Source organism: Lathyrus oleraceus, chromosome 4, assembly GCF_024323335.1.
Source record: "Lathyrus oleraceus cultivar Zhongwan6 chromosome 4, CAAS_Psat_ZW6_1.0, whole genome shotgun sequence".
Taxonomy (NCBI): Eukaryota; Viridiplantae; Streptophyta; class Magnoliopsida; order Fabales; family Fabaceae; genus Lathyrus; species Lathyrus oleraceus.
In genome coordinates this window covers 206070875-206092969 of record NC_066582.1, presented here as the reverse complement: position 1 = coordinate 206092969, position 22095 = coordinate 206070875, and the positions used below count along the sequence as shown (strand labels likewise).

Below are 22095 nucleotides of genomic sequence, written 5' to 3'. Positions count from 1 at the left end.
AATGAAAAAGTTATGGGCACTTGAAGTTGGACTTTTTCACATTTCAATGCATTTGGTCAAAAGTGACCTATAATGTTTTGCATTATCACATGTAATTCTTTTGAGATTTTGCAATTTTGCTAAACATAACATTTGAAGTAGACACATTAAGCTTTCCAATTCATTAAGTCTCACATCAAAATCATTAAAAATGAATGAGTTATGTTCTTGGGAAGTTGACCTAAAATTAGGGTTTCAGTCAAAATGACCTATAATGTCTTGGAATGGATGATGACCTTACAAGCTTCAAATCAATTTATTTATGAACATGAAAGTTGTTCATATTGTTCTTAAGAACATGTTTTCTCTTGGGGTCATCTCCATTTGACCAACACATAAAAAGTTAGGTCTCAATGCATTTTAAAATAGTTAGATGAATTTACTGATCAACTTCTCAAGTCCACACCTCATATCTTGATGAATTGATGATTGAATACATTTAAATAAGTTAAAATATGCATTAAATGATGAATTAAATAACTTCCCTTGATTGTATTTGACCATGGGTTGAGGTTGAGCAAGGCATAGTTGATGGACAGATGAATTAGGGTTTCCTTGGGAAACAAACCTCAAACCCCTTGATTTTCTTTGATCAAAATGATGAATTGAGATACTTGGGAGACATATTTGATGGATGGGAGATTTGGGAACCATTACCACGCTTGCTTCCATCTTCTCTTGACCATACCATTGCACAAAGGATCTCCTAGAAGCTTTAGACCTTGTGACTGCTCAAACTACAAACAATAGATGTTAGTGACATATTTTTATGCTTTTGAGTTAGGAAATGAAATGATAAAAGAAATAATATACAATTCAAGCATGCTTGGTGATCTCAAACCACTCACAAGAGACCCCATCCAATGGCAAAGGGAACCAAGATGCTTATGATCCTTGAGGCTATGCAAAATGCAATGTTATGATGCCATGAGGGATCTTAGGGTCAAAATTAGGGTCTTACAGGATCAAGGTGAAAAGGTCTAGGAACTTTTAGATCTAAGAAAATAGTCGAGGAAACTGAATTCTAGATGTGAAATTTTGAGAGAAAAGAGAGAGTTCCTTTGGTGTGGGTGTGGGATTTCAGTTGCACAGCATGTAGGGCGCCTTAAGGTTGAAGAAATGAGAGGCCAAGCACTCCTATATATAGCAAATGGCAAGGTGGGAGCATGAACAAAGCATTGCATGGGAGAAGAGGGCCTCCATGCATGGGCCTGTACAGGTGCATGGATGGCCCAATTCTACTTGATTTGGCAAGCTGAGATCACAAATGAATAAAATGGACGTGCAGATTGGACTGTATGAGCTCATGCATGGCAATTGAAATGATTTTCACAAAATGCACTATTACATTGAAGCCTTCAAAAATGCCATGTCCAAAATCAAAACGCAACATTATGAGTAATGGTTGGAAAGCTTATTGCATAAGGAACAAATGTCATGTTGATCAAAACTTCATTTGGGCCTTGGAAATTAATGAAAACTGAACTTGAAGTGTAGGGTGCAAAACATGCATATGTGAAATTTCCAAAATTGGCCAATGTTCAAACCCTTTTGTTTCAATGATGCAAGCTCCAAATGACAAAATCTTCAACATGAAAGTTGTAGATCTGTTCAAGGCTACCAATTTGGACTTAAATTTTTCATCATTTGGATTTTGATGAAGAAGTTATGGGCGCTTGAAGTTGGACTTTTTCACATTTCAATGTATTTGGTCCAAAGTGACCTATAATGTTTTGCATTATCACATGTATTTCTTTTGAGATTTTGCAATTTTGCTCAATATAACATTTGAAGTATACACATTAAGCTTTCCAATTCATTAAGTCTAACCTCAAAACCATGAAAAATGAATGAGTTATGTTCTTGGGAAGTTGACCCAAAATTAGGGTTTCAGTCAAAATGACCTATAATGTCTTGGAAAGGATGATGACCTTCCAAGCTTCAAATCAAATTTTGATGAACATCAAAGTTGTTCATATGGTTCTTAAGAACATTGTTTCTCTTGGAGTCATCTGCTTTTGACCAACACGTAAAACGTTAGGTCTCAGTGTATTTCAAAATAGTTAGATGAATTGACTAATCAATTTCTCAAGTCCACACCTCATATCTTGATGAATGGATGATTGAGGACACTCAAATAAGTTCAAATATGCATGAAATGATGAATTAAAGAACTTCCCCTGATTGTATTTGACCATGGGTTGAGGTTGCTTCATGAGCAAGGCATAGTTGATGAAAAGGTGAATTAGGGTTTCCTTGGGAAACAAGCCTCCAGCCCTTCGATTTGCTTGATCAAAATGATGAAATAGGGTACTTGGGAGACATATTTGATGGATGAGAGCTTTGGAAACCATTGCCATGTTTGCTTTCATCTTCTCTTGACCATATCAATGCACATAGGATCTCCTAGAAGCTTTTGACCTTGTGACTGCTCAAACTACAAACAAAAGATGTTAGTGACATATTTTTGTGCTTTTGGTTAGTGAATAAAAAAGAGAAAAGAAAATATACAGTTCAAGCACGCTTGGTGACCTCAAACCAGCTCACAAGAGATCCCACCCAAAGGCAAAGAGCCAAAATGCTTATGATCCTTGAGGTTATGCAAATGCAATGTTATGATGCCATGAGGGATCTTAGGGTCAAAATTAGGGTCTTACAATGTCCATTCGAAGCGGTGGGTTCAATACGTCCGATCACATCAATGCCCCATATTGAAAAAGGCCATGGAGATGAGATGACATTCAATGGTACTGGAGGCACATGTATTCTGTCAGCATAGATCTGGCACTTGTGACAAGTCTGCACATGACGAAAACAATCCACTTCTATGGTCAACCAATAGTATCCTGCTCGGAGAATATTTTTAGACATCGAATGTCCTCCTGCATGTGTGTCGCATTACGCGAAAAACCGGCGGGAAAAAGAAACAACAGAGCCGCCACCGTGTGTTATTTATCCCAAAGGAGGGAAAGGAAACGCTCGAAGTAAACCTGGAAAAGACATGGTCTCACGACCAGAGAGAGATGGGATCGGGAGTCGGTTATGCGAAGGGAAGGTATTAGCACCCCTACGCATCCGTCGTACTCGACGGGATCCACGCACAAAAGAAAGGATAAGGTTGCTAAAAACTGCTCACAAACTGCACAAGGCTGGAAGGAAACACAGAAAGACAAAAGAAACGGGACTCGGTAGGATATCGCATCCTGGGCCTACGTAGTCTGTCAGACACAGACATCAGAGTCGACGTAGTTCGGGACCGGGGGAAACGTGCTCGCTAGGATGTCGCATCCTATGCATACGTATCTTCTCTGACCGGAGAAGAATCAGAGCACTCATAGCTCGGCTAACGCACGCCAAACAAAACACAAACAAGAAACCGACTGCCAATCGCTAGACTTACGTCAGACTCCACACAAACAGGCAAACATGGAAACCGAACGCCAATCGCTGGACTTACATCAGACTCCGAACCAACAAACACACACAGGAAACCAACTGCCAATCGCTGGACTTACGTCAGACTCCAACAAGCAAACAAGACACAGGAAACCAACAGCCAATCGCTGGACTTACGTCAGACTCCAACCAGAAAAGGATAACAAACACACACAAAAGGAAAAGAAAGTGCCCGGAGAGATCAGCTCAATCTCCTGCCTACGTACCTCATCTGGTATGAGGATCAGGGCGACGTAGTTCCCCTTAACAGGGAAAGAACTTCTTACCTAACCAGAGACAAAGGGAGATAACAGACTACTAGGGAGACTACGACTCGAGCCTAGAAGTTGTCATGCATATGATCCCTATGTTGAGGTTTCTATCTAACTTGCACAGGAAGCAAGCTATCCTAAACAACACAGTCATAACACAAGCATAAAAGCAAGCACACACACTATATACAAACAAGTGGCTCACACAAGGCTAGGCTTTAGTCAAGGGGTCAAATCAACCTCGACAAACAAGCCAACTGGAAAAGGGTGTGGTTAGCTCTTAACCCTAACATTGAGAGTTAGGGTGAAGCAGATGAAATGGGAAGTGAGGGTAAGACCTCACAGCTTTTATCCCTGGCCTGAGAGAGCTTGACTCAAATAGAAGGTGTGGGAGTTCAGAATGTAGGAACTCTTCTCCACAGATGACTGACTCAACAGGATCTTGGGCTCATATTCAAAGTGCATCAACACAATGGTGTGAGCAGGATGAATGACTCAACTGAATAGCAGGGGATGGATTGCACATCCCTTGTATCTGCCAATGCCTCTTCACTTAGGAGGTCTTTGAATGTACAGGGCACAACATTAAACAAACACAAGAATTGCCTCTTAAGGAGGACTTCAGACAGGTGCCTGCCCACATTACAGGACAGGTCTTCCAGACTACATGAAGTCAGAAGAATTATACCTCAGTGGTAAGCAAACCACAAGCTAGCAAAGCAAGTTCAAAATGAACTCAAAGCAACTTAGGTACCTGTGAAAAAATCTAAACCAATCAGCTCAACTGTACAGACAAAGCATCAAGCAACAATGAGCAAGGCACAAGCACAAGTGAATTTGTTCTCAAAGCCTACAAAACAACACAATGTTAGCCAACATCAACCAATAATCAGGATTAAATGAATGAGTCACTCCAATCATGGCAAGGTGCATCTGAACCTGAAATCATAACTCAAATGATAAGTCCAAACCACTAGGTCAAAGCCTAGGGTCAAAAGAAGGTCAAAAAGTCAAAACAGAACTTTAAACTTGACATGAAGCAACTTCAAACCCATATTGACATATCCTAAAAAGGCTCATATCAAAATCATTAACCAAATGCATTTCATGATCAAGTGAAGTCAAAGGTGATTTCAAAGCATCCAAATGGTCAACATGAATGAAAAATTCAAATCAAAACAGAAATGATTCAAATAAGTCTGGAAACACTCATGAATTCTCAAGACATCTAACATGATCAACACACACAAAAACAGAAGCATTGGACATCATTAGGCATGGCAATCACATTGTACAAGTCAAGCAATCAAAGGTGTGACACAAATTGTCACACCAAGTTAACTCAATCATAAAACAGAATTGGTGCATGGGAAAAATATCAAACCAAAGCCAACATGTCCAGCATTGTGTCTAGAAACTACACACAAAATTTCAGAGTCAAGCACAACTAGGACAAATTGGATAATTTTTGAGCATTTTATGATGAAAGGAACAAGGCAATATCATAAATGGATACATGTTCAATCACCCTAGGACAAATTATTTTTCCAGCCAAGCACAACTTGCAAATTTATGCTCATAAAAATGTAGCCAAACCAAGGAGCATTGTGCAAAATATTGGAGTGAAATTGATGCATTTTTCAATTTATTGCGATTTTTTGAAGTTGATGGAAAAATTAAAAATCAAAATGGAGCTAGTATTTGAAAATGGGAGGGAAAGTGAAAAAATGCATGGCAATTTGAAAAGTTCCTTCGGCCAGGATCGAACCTGGCACGAATTTGAAATTGGAGCGCGCCTAACCCAAAACGACCACGTTTTGACTTAACCCTAAGCCTGGCAGTGCATTTTCCAGAAATCGTAGCTAATTCAAAATTTTGTAGCTAATGGATGAATGTTCGTAACAAAACCCTAGCAACTTCAAAGCAATTCTGGAAACAGCATGAACTTCATAGGTTGAAGATGAAGATCATGATGATCTTCATGTAAATTTCCAGAAAATTCAAAAAGTGTCCAGAAATCATTAAAACATATACCAATCGATTCCTCATCTCATGTACATGCAAGATCAACTATCATTTTGCACTAAAACATCACATATCATCCAAATCGAAGGAAAGAAAAATTTGCATCAAACTTTCCATCAAGCATAACTTTGCGTACAGTGCACCAATTCACTCGAATTTCATATCAGCATGCTCACCAATCAACGATTTGCAAAATAATTGAACTCGAAAACTGACCTTCTTGATGAACAGAACTTGGAATCGCGTGATACAAGGCTTGTAATGCTTCCAATCTCTTCTATGATGCTTGTGGAGGTGATTGGTGGAAGGAATGAAGCTCAAACAAGCACAAATCCAGTTAATTTTGCAAACTCCATGGATGCTTCAAGCTTTGAGTATGAGCAAACATGGCACGGTTTGATCCAATTCCACGTCCAGTTCCACTCAAAAATGCTTCATGATCATGAATCAATCAATAGAAAATGCTCTTGTGTGAAGAAATTGAAAAATATTTTGAGAGAAAAGTTTGGATGATTTTTTGAATCTAGATCTGAAATGGATGCTAATGACCAATACAGTTAGAATTAACAATATATATGCCATGTTAATCATGTTTAGAACCTGTTTAAGCCAAATGCCATTAAGATTAATCAACTTGTAAGGTGTATGCACAAAATGATATTTTCACCTCCATGCATGAAAAGCCACGTGAACAGTACACGAATCTGGCCCAAAATCACTTACTTAATGCCCATGCAAGCTTTTGAATTGGTATTTTATGCTCATGATCAACCAAAATGGTTTTATGAAATTTTCTTCAAAAACCTTCATGAATAAGCACATGCCCATGCAAAGGAAATTCATGTCATGTAATGGTATGCTTGGAAAGCACATGTTATGAGGATCAAAATGCAAAAAGGACCACTCATTTTGGAGCTTTGGTTCAAAAGTTATGCCCACTTGAATTTTTGAACACACTTTGCCATGATTGGACCATATCTCCTCAACCACACATGAGAAGTTCATGATCTTGGACTTTTTGGAAATGGGAGAGAAAGATATTCAACTTTCATGTTGGACAAAATTTCATTTGAAGCTTTCTTGATGATGTAATCTTGAGTTGAAGTTGGTCCAAAACCTTTCCATTTTTGGAAAGTTCAAATTATAGGTCACTTGCTATTTTGGGAAAGTCTTGATCTGACTTCAAATTCTTCAATGTGAGTGTTTGAAATGTCAAATGAGACTTGTCTGAACATGAATGAGTCATCTCTAATCACTTCCCACCTCCAAATCCACAATTGACTTTGCAGTTGACTTCTGTTGACTTTTGTGGGCATCAGATGACTTGCACATGCACTGATGAATTCTGAGCCTTCAACACTTGGCCAAGCCACTTCAAAATGATCCTTGGGTCATATAAGCTCAATGGAGCCACCCTAGGGCTTTGATCTCATGGATAATGCTCTTATTGCCTTGCACAGTTGAATCTCCTGACCAGTCTTGCTTGATGAGATGTAATGGACTATGCAATGCTAATGCAATCCTAATGACCTAAAAATGAAAATGGATGTACAAATGGGAGGTGCAAATTTGAGGTACTACAATGTGTTCCAAAGGAACCTTCATGTACGTCTGTTATAATTCACTCTGCTTCGTGTCTATCCACGCATCTGAGTAAGACCGAATCATAACTCCGCTTATACAACACTCCCCCACTTACAAAGAAATGAGAAGCTAGCTTCCTCAAGGATATCTTATCTTTAATAGATGCATTATCTGGGTACTCCTGCTTCTCAACATACCTTTTGATGTCATAGAACCAAGGTTTTTCATCTAATTCTTCTTCAACTGCCATACAATAAGTGGGTTCATCTAGGAGTTCAACATTGATGGACGGAGCTTGATTCCTCCATTGTATTTTAAACATGGATGAAAAAGTAGCAAGAGCATCGACCAACTGATTCTCATCCCTCGGAATATGATGAAAAGTGATTTCATCAAAGTAGGGAATCAACTTCATGACATGTTCTCTATAAGGAATTAACTTGTGGTCACGGGTCTCCCAGACTCCTCGTATCTGGCTGATAACAAGAGCTGGGTCACCATAAACCTCAAGTATTTTGATTCTTAAGTCAATTGTTGCTTCGATACCGAATATACATGCCTCATATTCTACCATATTATTGGTGCAGTCAAAGCATAATCTTGTGGTAAATGGAAGATGAAATCCTGTTGGGGAAGTGATCATTGCGCCTACCTCATGATCATGAGCATTGGGAGCACCGTCGAACACAAGCGTCCATCGAAATCCTGGTTTGGGGCCTTCCTCAGGGCCTGGAATATTGCATTCTCTGATGAACAAGATATCTTCGTCGGGGAAGTCGAATTTCATGGGTTGATAGTCTTCTACAGGTTGACGTGCCAAATAGTCAGAGAGTACACTATCCATGATAGCTTTCTGCGTGACGTACTGGATATCCTATTTTGTTAAGACCATCTGCCAACGGGTGACCCTTCCTGTAAGAGCAGGCTTTTCAAATATGTACTTGATGGGATCCATCTTAGAGATCAATAATGTCGTATGCGTCAACATGTATTGTCTTAAGCGTCCGGCGGCCCAAGCAAGTGCACAACATGTTTTTTCCAATAGCGTATACCTTTTCTCGTAATTTGTGAACTTCTTACTGAAGTAATAGATGGCGTTTTATTTTCTACCTGTTTCGTCATGTTGCCCAAGAACATAACCCATGGATTCATCAAGAACGGTCATGTACATAATAAGAGGTCTGTCTGGCATTAGAGGTATTAAGATCGGAGGATCTTTCAAATATTCTTTTATTCTTTAAAACGTGTTCTGGAAATTGTCATTCCATTCAACGGTTTGATCTTTGTAAAGTAATTTAAAGATGGGCTCACACGTAGCTGTGAGGTGCGAGATGAATCTAGCTATGTAGTTCAACCTCCCCAAAAAACCGCGAACCTCTTTCTCTGTTTTTGGAGCTTGCATATTCTGTATTGCTTTGACTTTATCAGGATCGACTTCAATCCCACGCTTGCTCACGATAAAACCTAGCAGTTTTCCATATCTTACCCCGAAAGTGCATTTGTTAGGATTTAATCTCACTTTGAATTTCCTCAGTCGTTCAAACAACTTCGACAGATGAACCAGATGTTCCTCCTCTGTTTGAGACTTTGCAATCATATCTTTGACATACACCTCAATCTCTTTATGAATCATATCATGAAAGAGAGTCACTGTTTCCCTTTGATACGTTGCACCAACATTCTTTAATCCAAAAGGCATGACCTTATAACAGAATGTTCCTCAGGGGGTAATAAAAGTAGTTTTTCCATGTATTCCAGAGCCATCCTTATCTGATTATAGCCAGAAAAACCATCCATGAATGAGAAAATTGAGGACTGGGCAGTATTATCCACCAACACACACTACGCCAAATAAGGGAAAAGAGGGCGTTTTTTTTGGCCTATAACAGCGCTTTAAAGCGCCCTCTAATCTGGCGCTGGCATAGGTAAAGACAACGCTTTTTTTTCCTAGTGAACACGCTCTCTAAAGTGGCTCTTTAAGCCCTTTAAGGGCCACTTTAGAGGGCGCTTTTTAAAGAAAGCGCCCTCTAAAGTGGAAACTTTTAAGGGTTTAGAGGGCGCTTTTACTGGAAAGCGCCCTCTAAAGTGGAAATTTAAAGGGTTTAGAGGGCGCTTATTTTGGAAAGCGCCCTCTAAAGTGGGTGGTTATTTAAAATTTTTTTTTAAAAAAGTGCTATATTCAACACATTGCATTCAACAAGCCTTATATACAACAATCCATACATATACAACAATCCACTGATATATAATCGTTTAACTTCTAAATATTCTAAATATACAACCAATTCATAACTTAAAAAGAAATAAAACTAAGTAGCAAAAGCATCTCTGAGATGTATGTTTTTTTTGCTAGCCGCAGTCTTCTTAGCAACAACCTCTTTTTGTTCAATATCAATAGCATGAACCTAAAATATCATAAAATTAGTTAGGTGAAGTATAAGATCAAGAATTAACATTTTCTATGCATAAATATCATATAATTGTGTTTATACCTTTTTTTTTTATGCAACTGACTCGATTTGCTGTAATAAAAGCCATTTTACCTGTAATAAAGAAAACAATTAAAATCATTTGACCTGTACCTTTTTCACTAAGTTCTCTTTCTTTTCTTGGTTGGAATATGTTCTACATGTCTCTTAACAACACGGACGGTTGGATTGATCTAAATACCCTCATTATGATCATTTCTAATATATGAATCATTTGATATAATATTCACATTGACCTTTTATGCTATACCCTGATAGATTTCCGTATGCTGGAAAATCATTAATTGTGCCAAACAACACCGCCCTCAAGTTGAAACTTTCTTTCCTATATCCATCATAAACCTCCACACCGGTCTCCCACAAAATCTTTAAATCTTCGATTAAGGGCTTCAAGTACACGTCTATGTCATTCCCTGGTTGTTTAGGTCCAGAAATCAACATAGACAACATCATGTACTTACGCTTCATACATAGCCATGGAGGTAGGTTATAAATCATAATAATCACAGGCCATGTACTGTGTGAGATACTCTGGATACCGTGTGGGTTCATTCCATCAGTAGATAATGCCAAGCGAAGGTTTCTTGATTCTTCTCCAAATTCAGGATAATCATTATCAATTTTCAACCACTGTGGTGAATCTGCCGGATGTCGATACTTTCCATCTATAATTCTTTCATCTGCATGCCAGGTCAAGTGTCTTGAATCGGTTTCACTATGAAACATGCGTCTAAATCTCGGAATAACAGGAAAATACCACAAGACTTTTGCTGGAGACAACTTGTTCTTATATCGCGAGACACCGCATTTAGGACACTCATTTAACGATGCATACTCATTTTGAAACAAAACGCAATCGTTTGGACATGCATGTATCTTATCATAGCTCATGCCAATAGAGCACAACATCTTTTTGGTCTCATATGTTCGATTAGGAAGAACATTATCCTCAGGAAGCATATCTTTCAAAAGGGCTAATAACTCTGTGAAACCTTTACCTGACCATCCATTGCCCGCCTTTAAGTTGTACAACTTTAATACCGCAGACAATCTTGTGAATTTAGTGCAACCATCATACAAAGGTTTCTCTGCATCACTTACCAACCTCTCAAACATTTCGGGACAATCCTTAAGATCTCCTTCAAGTGCTTTTGCAATCTCTTCAACTCGATCACAATCGTATGTATCTGCGCCACTATAGTTTGAGGCATAGGTCGTACTATCCCCCGGTTCAACATTCTCGTTACTTTTCTCACCATGCAAATTCTAACATGTATAACTTCGATCAATTCCATGCCTCATTAGATGCGATGTCAACTGAACTGTGTCAACCCGTTTCCCATAACAACAACCCAAGCAAGGACATATCATTCTACTGGGGTCTTCGGCGTGCGCAACGACAAACTTAACGAATTCGGATACCCCATTCTCGTACTCTCTCGAAAATCGATTGGAAGACATCCATGTATTATCCATTACTAATTAGAATAAACAAAAAACAATTTCAGAAGAGAAACCAAAAATGGGATGAGACAAAACAATTTCGCTTTATTGAGTTAGTCTCTGTGCAGGGCATTCATGTCTCCAACAACAACCCAAAACCAAAACAATTTTGGTTTATTGAGTTAGTTTCTCAACATTTTCAGATATCTCTGACTTCAATAGCATGAGAATGTATGAACCATGCATTAAGCATTAGTGGTATGCACTAATTTGTAGCATAGTTATATATCATCATATAGTTTTTACAAAAGATAAACATTGACTAGAAAATATATATGTAGAATTGTATAATGGTCTAACTGAAAGCTAACAGAAGAATAGTCGACTCTAATTTACTCTATCAAATAACATCCATACCTAAACTTCTTAAGTTACTAGCTACGCTATGTATGCTAGAATAAATACACTCATAAGCTGCATAGTGTACCTTTGATTGGTAGAAGGTGTTTTAGATATTGCTGCCTCCTTTTTCTACATCGAGAAACAAATGGAACAGTTGGTGAAATTTAACCCATAATGCCTGGTCTCCATTGCTAGCATTGCAACACAATAATTATTGTTGAGAATACTCAATAAATGTATGAACCAAGAAAAATGAAACCAAAAATGAACAATAGCGAACGTCAGAAGAGAAACCAAGTAATATGAAGATTAGAAAAATACCTATGGTGTCAAAATCGAACAGCTAACAACGAATTAATAGAAGGAGGAAACTTCGTAGATCTAACAGAGGTGGAAGGAGAACGCCTTAGAAGTAGCGAAAATCGTAGCAGTGAGAACACTAACGTGAAAAAGAACGAAAATAACAGAGAGTGAAATAACAAAACGCGCAGTATGTTATAATTTTAATGTTTACTAAAGGGGACCTTAGAGGGCGCTTGTGGAAAAAAAGCGCCCTCTAAAGGGGGCCTAAGAGGGCGCTTATGAAAGCGCTCTCTAAGGCTTTCCAAAAGTGCTTTATAAACTGGAAATGCACATGGACTTATAGAGCGCTTTTTTAAAAGCGCCCTCTAAGGGTAACCTTAGAGGCGCTTTCTAAAAAGCGGCCTGTATTGTTGTCCCTCTATCTCCTCCTTATTTTTTCGCTTCACCTTAGAGGGTGCTTTATTACAAAAGCACCCTCTAAAGTGCGCTGTCTATTCTAGTTGTTCGCTCCTTATTTTTTCGCTTCACTTTAGAGTGCGCTTTTGTAATAAAGCGCCCTCTAAGGTGCGCTGTCTATTCCAGTTTTTGGCGTAGTGACATCTATATGCGGGAGCGGAAAATCATCTTTTGGGCTTGCTCTGTTCAAGTCCCTGTAATCAACACACACTCGTACCTTACCGTCTATCTTAGGCACCGACACAATGTTTGCAACCCACTGGGGATAGTTAGATACTGCTAAGAAACTAGCGTCGAACTGTTTCTGAACCTCTTCCTTTATCTTGATAGCCATATCAGGCCGAGTTCTTCTCAGTTTCTGCTTCACAGAAGGACAACAACTTTTCTTTGACCACTGTCAGAGAAGTCTTCACTTTATCAACATCAATCACTATACTGTATTCACGAGACTCTTCCACCATACCCACAGAAGGACCGGCATGGGGAGGCATGGGCTTGTTGTTAACGTTAGGACCATTTGGTGCGAACGAAATGGCCTTAGAGTCAATTAATTCTTGTACCTTATGCTTTAGTGCCTTGCAATTCTCAACATTGTACCCGGGAGCACCGGAATGGAATTCACATCTTGCATTGGCGTCGTAACCTGGAGGAAAGGGATTAGGAGGAGATCCCAATTCCCTCAACTGAATCAAGGATCCACGAAGCAGATGAGCAAGAAATTGACTATAAGGAATAGGAACCACATCGAACTTTGTCTCAGGTTTCCTCTGTCTCTACTGACCGGGCTAATAATAGTTCTGACGTCGCGGAACATACGATTGCTAATATTGCATCGGCGACGGATACGGTACGGGTTGTTGACCAGCAGGGATTGCAAAGGGTTGTTGCTGATAACCATTTGGAGTCACTTCGACAACCTGATAGTAAGGTGTCTTATAAGCCCCACCTTTCCCTCTAGAAGTGGAAGCATCATTCGTCTCATTGTAGCAGTATTGATGCCCTGAATCTTACCGCTCTTTAAACAATTCTCAATTATTTCACCGGCGACCACCAAATCGGCAAACCCTGATGATGCACTCCCCACCATTCGATCCATGTAAGGACCCTGAAGTGTACTCATTAACATATCCACTAGTTCCTTCTCTAAAAGAGGAGGTTGAACCCTGACAGCCATATCCTTCCACCTCTGGACATACTCTTTAAAAGACTCTTCTGTTTTCCGAGTAAGATTCTGAAGTTGAGTTTGGTTAGGTGCCATTTATTTGTTGTATTGGTAATGCTTCAAGAATGTTTCAGTAAGCTCTCTCCAGGTTTGGACATGAGTGTGCTCAAGTTGCATATACCATTCCAAATATGCCCCACTAAGGCTATCTTGGAAGAAATGCATCAACATCTTTTCGTCATTGGAATATGATGCCATCTTCCTGCAATAAGATCTAACATGAGTCAACGGGAAGCTATTCCCTCTGTACTTCTCGAAAATTGGGACCTTGAACTTAGCGGGAATTTTCACCCCAGTCACTAAGCACATGTCAGCAGCTTCCAAAACGAAGGTACCAAACCCTTCCATAACTTTCATTTTCTCCTTTAAGACACAAAACATCTTCTCCACCTCAGTTGGTGAAGGTCCATAGGCGTCATACAAGGATTCAGGGTGCTCATCCATTTCAATCTGAGGGCCTCCTTATACAGGAATGTAGAAGGTCTGAGCGGCATTCTGATGAGTGGGACCACCTTCAACAGGACTAGTTCCTCCTATTGGATCTGTTGGCACAATCAGAATTGGGTTGGTGGCAGCAGTATCTCTCTGATTCGCTTGGCACATTTCCTCCTGACCTCTATCCAGATTCTGGAAAACATCCACAAGCTGGCCCATTTGAGCTTTCATGTGGATCACATCCTCTCTTAATGCGGCCTGGTTCTGTTCCAATTGTTCCATGATTAGCCCTGGTGAGTACGGGTATTGTAGTGATGTTGAGAAGTCAGTTTGGCGATGATGACTGTTCTGTGAAGGTTCAAGTAACAATGATGAGTTTATTGGTCTTAGATTTATGAAATGCAATATGATGTATGAGTAATGCATATATGCAAAAAATTGTTTTTATTATTATTTCCTTTCTTTTATTATTTCTAGGAAATCTTTGAGATTCGTCTATTGTTTTTTTATGAGCAATCATAGAGAATAAGTGCAGGGATAAAGAGGATAATGCCAAAATAAAGGGAAACAATACATTTTATTCAATATTGAAGAAACAACAGATAGAAATATGGATCAATAATCTGCTTAGTGAGCTACAACATGATCGGCCTGAAGCCTCTGAAATACGACTCTACAAATAGAGACAAATTGAAATACAACCCAAAGGTTGTCATGCGGGAATATAACATCGTAAGCATCTTCCAGTAGCTTGGGCATATCTTCCAAAGCATGAACAACAAACTGAGTCAAACGGGTATGCCTATCATTCCAGTATTGCGCATCCTTGACAAGGTTACACAATAATGTATGATTAGGTCCATCTAGGTGATCCTTCAAGAAATCTTCCTTCTGGTCTAGAATGACTTAAAGATGACGACTCTTCCTCTCCCACTGAGTGACCTCTTGATCGAGCAACTTGGTGCTTTCGAAGTTCTTGTGAGCTTGACTCTTCAGCTCCCGGATTTCTTTGAATCTCTTGTCCAAGTTGAATTGATGCTGAGACAGAGAAGCTTCTAGCTTCTTAGCTCTGTTTTACTCCTCTTTCAGCTCCTTCTGGAAAGCCTCTAGCTATCTTTGCAACCTCTTGAGCTGGTCCTGGTAGTTGATCTCTGTCTTGCACACTTTGTACTGTGTTGCAGCAAGTTGCTTCCTCTTCACATAAAGGCTTTCGATTGAACCCTTCAAAGCATCACCTATTTTCCTTCTTTTGTGTTTTTCTTCATGGATCTCTTTGGCGGTCTTGGTTGCTCGGTCTCTTTTCTGGTTGAGATTAAACTTCAGGTTCTCTTTCTCCATGGCGAGCTTACCGAGGTTAGATCGGAGATCAACATTCTCCTTCTCTAACGCTTTGATAATTCCCTTGAGTTTGTCAACCTCTGAAATAGGAGCAACAACAGGCTCAACAGGCTTGATGACCATGGAAGGTTCGGGCGGAAATGGCAATAAAAACCCTTTGACTCTCTCCTTAACCAACTAGGAGTAGGCTTCCTTCGCAGTACAGTTCTTCTTTCTCAATTCGGCCCTTCCATGACGATAGATATCTCCCCAGGCTCGGATAATCCTCTTCTGGAGCTCTGAGTTGTCAACCCCTTCATACAAAACAAACTCCTCTAGAATCTCATAATCTGGCTTGTCTACCATTGGGTAGCCCAACTGGCGCAATGTTATGCCCGGGTTATAGTTAATTCCATCCTTTGTACCTAGAAGGGGTACATTGGGGAAATTTCCACAATCCATGTTGATCTCAACACCATCGTAAACTCTAGAATACCAGGAGATGTCTTCAGCTGTGAGGGACATGATCCTTTGAGACCATTTCAGATTTCTCTCATTGTCAACAAAAGGACCCTTGCTGGGTAGATGCAAAATAAACCATCTATACAATAGAGAGGTACAACATACGATAGTCCCCTTCTTCTTCTCATTCCACATGTGGATGGAATAGTATGTTCAGCAAGAAGAGTAGAAACGGGATTCTTGGCCATGAAGAGATAGATCGAAGCTAAGTCAACAAATTCTTCCATGTTGGGAAACAACACAATCCCATATATGATCAAAGCAAAGATAGTGTTGAAGGCATCCCAACTCTCATCTTTATCAAATGTAATAGCCTTGTCGACCAAAAAATTCAAGAAAAACCCATGGGTCCCACCATAAGGTTTAAGATTGAGCTTCACCTCTTTCTTCCCTATGTGAAGGATTTCAGCCAGATGTTGAGGCTTAGGAAGTTTCTTTGTAGGGAAAAAAGGGAGCCTGATCCTTGATCTCAATCCCCATAATGTGTGAGTATTCCTTCAAAGTAGGAGCCAACTGGTAATCCTGGAACGTGAAACATCTCACAGGAGGGTCATAGAACTGCACTAGAGTGTGAAGAGCTGTAAGGTTGGCCTCAGTGTTAAGCATGCCTCTGAGATTCCAATAGGCATCCTTGAACTTGTCTTTATTGTCGAAAACCAGATGAGCTCCCAATCCTCTCAATGTCTTCAAAGAAGGTTCAACAAACTTGTAGCTATAAACACCTCTTCTAGTAGGATCCATTCTCTAATGTTCACTCAAACAAAGACTTGTCTCTTGAATTTCCTGGAAATGTACATGCAAGAATTAATTTCAGTATGATGTAATGATATGCAAGCATCATAGATTCAACAGTTCGGTATAATCTGGAGATTCTGAATAATATGGCCGCATTACATAATATAAGATCAAAGGTCCGACATGACCTAGGCAGTCTGGATAACTCAGCATATGATCAATAGTCTGATGTAATCTGAGAAATCTGAATAATAATATGTCCATGTAACTCAAAATAGGATCAAAGGTTCGATGTATATAAGAGGTCAATGGTATAAAGGATCTTGGTTCCCTGCATAAAAACCCAATATCCCTCTCACAGGTGTGTACTAGTCCTCAAAGGTGGTCCCTAAAAGGTCTCCCAGAGTCATCGAGTCAAATGAAAATACCATGCCGTAGTGAATTCTCACAGGATAAAATTACTTTCAAGTGAGTCTAGTGTGGGTGTGGCTCTCGTGACAACCCAACACGCAAAATGTAGGCCGACACGACTATCCACGAATTTATCCTGTGTGTATGCTCAAGCTCGAGTGTAGCTTCTCCCACATAGTATCATCCCATCCCCACAGGTATTATGACATATAATATCCAGAACACAGCATAAGAATATTTAAATCAATAAAGTAATGCGATAAATCACATAAATAAAGCGAGTAAAGAAACAAAGGTAAACACCTACTCTCATAGGGAGAACAAACAAAACTAGGCTTGACATGCTTAGGAAAAACTCCCTAGCAGAGTTTCCAGTTGAAGCTACGCGAATTATACCCTGTAAGACCCCAATTTTGACCCTAAGATCCCTCATGGCATCCTAACATTCCATTTGCGTTGCCTCAAGGATCTTTAGCATCTTGGTTCCCTTTGCCTTTGGGTGGGACTCCTTGTGATTGGTTTGAGATCACCAAGCATGCTTGAATTATACATCATTGTTTCTCTTACTTTTGTTTACTAACCAAAAGCACAAAAATGTGTCACTAACATCTTTTGTTTGAAGCTTGAGTATCATCCAAGACACTTTGTGGGTTCTATTTAGATGATCAGTCAACACAAGGGAATGACTTGAGATACTTCCAACAGGTTCAAATGGGGTTTATTCGTCAGTCAAAACGTTAATCTTGAAGGAGCAAAAGTTTGTTCATGAGCTGTCATGCTCGCTAGGTGAGCAGAATGGGTCGCCTAGCGAGTCCCAAGAAAAGCCACCAGAATCACCTACGCTCAGAGGAATTTCTTAAACTGTCATGCTCGCTAGGCGAAGCCCACGTGTTAAATATATATATATATATATATATATATATATATATATATATATATATATATATATATATATATATATATATATATATATATATATATATATATATATATATATATATATATATATATATATATATATATATATATATATATATATATATATATATATATATATATATATATATATAAATAAATAAATAAATAAATAAATAAATAAAATATACCAGAAAAATTTTGGACTTGGGCCTCTCTCATTTGAGCCCACAGGCCCACAAAAATCAGGTTATAAATTCAGAGTTTCAGTGAAACAAAAGAATTCTATTCCTATTACCCTGGCAGGGAAAAAGATAGTGAGAGAAGAGCTAACAGAGTTCAGAGCAACCTCCAGACACTGAAGGGAACTCATCGGCAAAGAACCAATTCCCTCTCATATAAACCCTAAGAGTGCTTTGCAAACCCAACCGGGCAATTCAATTTCATTCGATCTCTCATGTCAGGTTTGCCTTATTCCCATTACTTTATACTTTTAATTTGAATGCTCTGAATGTATGAGGTATTATGGATGAATTGGATACCCTTTTGATGCATGTGTTTGACAAGAGGTTTAGGCCTCCTACCCTTGGTTGCTTTTTGTGAGCTTTTTATGAATTTTAATGGCATGATTCATGTGGTTACATTTTGATTTGGGGCAACTCTTGATTACCCTATCTTGTTTCTCTAACCTGTTTGTTGAGTTCTGTTTTGTGAGGGCTCATATGACTCTTGCAGAGATGGCTTGCCTGGTGTTCCACTTTATTTGTGGGGTACCACCTAGAGGTTTATTCCGATTACCTGTACTGACTTGCTTTCTTTGATGGTGCTAGCTTGAGAGATCTCTGGGTTTCTTATCTCTTTATTTGTTGTTGCTTCAGATCTTTATTCGCGTGGTACTTTATTTTTCCCGCATTTTATCGATTTCTCAGGTTTCACAGAGCCTCTCGTGGCATGTCAATTAAGGTTGCGCGGTTCCTTCATCTAGGACTGCCTTTTTGCATGAGCATCCCTAAACACCCCAAACTCATTGATTTTTCTTCTCCTAAGAACACATTATCTCCTTCTACTATAGGCGAGTAAGTCTCCAAAGGTCGAGCATCCGGTAGATTGCGTAGTAACGTCGTTCACCCCAAAACACAACCCTTACCCCATAGGTGGTCGAACTACGTTTTGCTCTGATTTTCATCCCAGATGAGATACGTAGGCATAAGATGCGATGTCTTACCGAGCACACTCCTCTTTAACCCATAGGTAGCCGAGCTACGAAGACTCTGATTCTCAGATTCAGATGAGATACGTATGCAGTGGATGCGACGTCCGTGCGAGTCATTTTCTTTTGACCCTTCTTTTAGTAAGTAGTACATTAGATAAACATACACGCTTTTCTCATCCCTTCAATCATGTTTGCACAAATAAATTTTCAAAAAAAAAACAACAACCTTTGCAACAAATGTGAAAAGGGCTCCCTAGGAGTACCTAGGATGCTTTGGGTGCCTAACACCTTCCCATTGCATAACCAACCCCCTTACCCAGATCTCTAACATTTTTACTAGTTTTTGATTCGATAAAACTTTTAGGTTTTTGTTCGCTTTCTAACCATTCCTTTGGATAAATAGAAGTGTGGTGGCGACTCGACTTGTATGATTTACCTTGGATTTAGTCAATATCTCTAATGGTAACGAATACCCCGCTACAGAAAAGTGGTGACTCTGTTGGGGAACATTTGCCTAGTGGGTTTTGCCTACTTTTCATATTTGTTGTGTTGTATTGTTATGTGACATATTTTTGTGTAATTTGGGATTACTGTATTGTATGTAATGATTGAATTGCTTGAATATTAATTCCTTGTATGCTTGGTGATCTTTGTAAGATGAGTTCTATACCCGAACTCGAGTGCACTTAGGATAGGAGAATGGCATAGTCTTGTCGACTTGTGTGGAGTTATTCCTTAGCAAGTTGACTTGCAAGCCCATTCACTTGGTGGAGGTCATGTTGGGATCAATAATGTCACACAAGTAGTTGTGGTTAGACATTACTTTTTCCAATATAGACTTTAGAAGCCAAGGACCTTAGTTTACCAAACCCATCTTGGCCTATTCGTAGGATGTAGTGCGAAAGTCGTTCAAGTGTAAGATTTGATACGATTATTACGCGATACTACACTCATAAGAGTCTCTCTTGAGAATATGTTTGGAATACGAGTAGTCGTTTCTCCGATAATATCCAAAAGATGGGATGATGACTATGGGAACCTTTTGTAGAACATGTTTGGCAGGTTTAAACCTTAGCACACTCCCTTTGGGTGGTTCTTAACCTAAACTCCATGCTCGTGACTTACAACAAACCCTTGATTCATGGTTGATCCGTTCATGAATCCTTAATATCAATGGAACTTGGGTGTTGATAAGGTGTAAACCATAATCCACCAAAATGGGTGGTTGATATTAAGGATAACATGATCCATCCCATGACCTTTGTTTGGTGTGCTTTGCTTGATCCTTGAGTGTGATTGTTGCATTCATGCATTCATGCATTCATGCACCCATTTGGATTCATATCATCAAATATAATGAGAAAATTTTCAAGGAACTTAAGGGGTTTATTTGCAAAATTTTCAGACATGGAAAGACAAAGAAGGAATACAAAGAAGTACAGCTTCAGGCAACCAGATTTGGAAGAGTTAAGGAATCTGACATCCTATGTATTAGATCCTTTGGGTTTCAAGGCTCGTTTTGGGAAGCTTCTTCCTCTTCTGACTACTCAGGTGGATGAAGGATTGGTGAGTGTATTGGTGCAGTTTTATGATCCCTTGTACCATTGCTTCACGTTTCCGGATTTCCAGCTTTTGCCTACCCTTGAGGAGTACGCTTACCTTGTGGGTATACCTATTCTAGACCAGTTGCCGTTCAGTGGCTTGGAGAGTATTCCTACTTCTCAAGAGATAGCTGACATGTTACACATAGATGAATCTCTGGTTGGTGCTCATATGACTACCAAAGGTGGAATTCAAGGTCTCCCTTCTGAGTTCCTCATTGCTCAAGCTACTATATATGGGAAGGCCATGAGTGAGGATGCCTTTGAAGCCATATTTGTACTTCTCATCTATGGATTGGTATTGTTCCCCAACATCGACAAGTTTGTGGATGTGAACGCTATTAGGATCTTCTCTACTCTTAATCCCGTTCCGACTCTGTTGGGCGATACCTACTTCTCTTTGCATATGAGGAATGCAAAGGGTGGTGGCGCCATTGTGTGTTGTTTGCCTCTGTTGTGTAAGTGTTTTATTTCTCACTTACCTCAGACGGTCGCTTTCAAGGAGAACAAGGAATGTCTACGGTGGTCCACGAGACTTATGTCTCTCACTAATGATGATATCTCTTGGTATAACCATGTGTATGATGGTGTGCAGATTATTGACTCTTGTGGCGAATTCTCCAATGTACCTCTTCTTGGTACATGTGGTGGGATTAACTACAATCCTGTTTTGGCACGTCGGCAGCTTGGGTTCCCCTTAAAGGATAAACCCAATAACATTCTGTTAGAGGGTGTATTCTTTCAGGATGGTAAAGATCCCCAAGGCTTGAAAGCTAGGATGGTCCGCGCTTGGCGCAAGATTCATAGGAAAGGAAGGAAAGAGTTGGGTCCTAAGAATTACATCGCTTTGGAGCCTTACACTGTTTGGGTTAGGAAGAGGGCGTCTGAGTATCTCATGCCTTACGAGTATCCGAGACCTACACCTATGATTATGACTGGGCCTTCGACCCTCCCTAATCAAGGAGTAGAGGAGTTGAGAGACGAAGATCGTTCACGTGCCTGGATCCGTGAACGTGAAGAGCTGCTTCAGCAGATTAAGGAGAAGGATGCGTTGATTGAGTTTCTTGAGCATCAGGTTATTGATGACCCTGATGATGTATGGACTTCTCTACTTCCTCAGTCTTCTAAGTTCTGGAAGAGGAAGTATGATCGACTCGCCAAAGAGAAGGCCGATATGGAGGCAGCCTACGAGAGGGAGGTGAAGAGGCTTCGCGCATCTTATCTTCCTGTGTCCCGAGCATTGGATGATTGTTTCTAGGGATCCATAGGATGATTA

At 39.6% G+C, this 22095-nt stretch overlaps 1 protein-coding gene and 1 long non-coding RNA gene across 2 annotated transcripts in view; both read right to left on the bottom strand.

The window, feature by feature from the left end:
* Window positions 1-7392: 7392 nt before the first annotated feature.
* Window positions 7393-8199, bottom strand: LOC127136679 (uncharacterized). The gene has a single exon (XM_051063212.1). The coding sequence runs from the start codon at window positions 8197-8199 to the stop codon at window positions 7393-7395; it is 807 nt and encodes a 268-aa protein (XP_050919169.1).
* A 1364-nt stretch (window positions 8200-9563) lies between these two features.
* The window catches only part of LOC127074541 (uncharacterized), a 34905-nt gene continuing 22373 nt past the window's right edge, over window positions 9564-22095 (bottom strand). The window contains exons 2-3 of the long non-coding RNA XR_007786031.1: window positions 9848-9898; window positions 9564-9760 (exon numbers count right to left, since the gene is read on the bottom strand). This is a non-coding gene — a long non-coding RNA (uncharacterized LOC127074541). The remainder of the gene's footprint in view (window positions 9761-9847; window positions 9899-22095) is intronic.

What these genes read in the sequence shown, in the direction of transcription:
- LOC127136679 (XM_051063212.1), bottom strand. Translation starts at nt 8,199, where the DNA reads ATGGATAGTGTACTCTCTGACTATTTGGCACGTCAACCTGTAGAAGAC.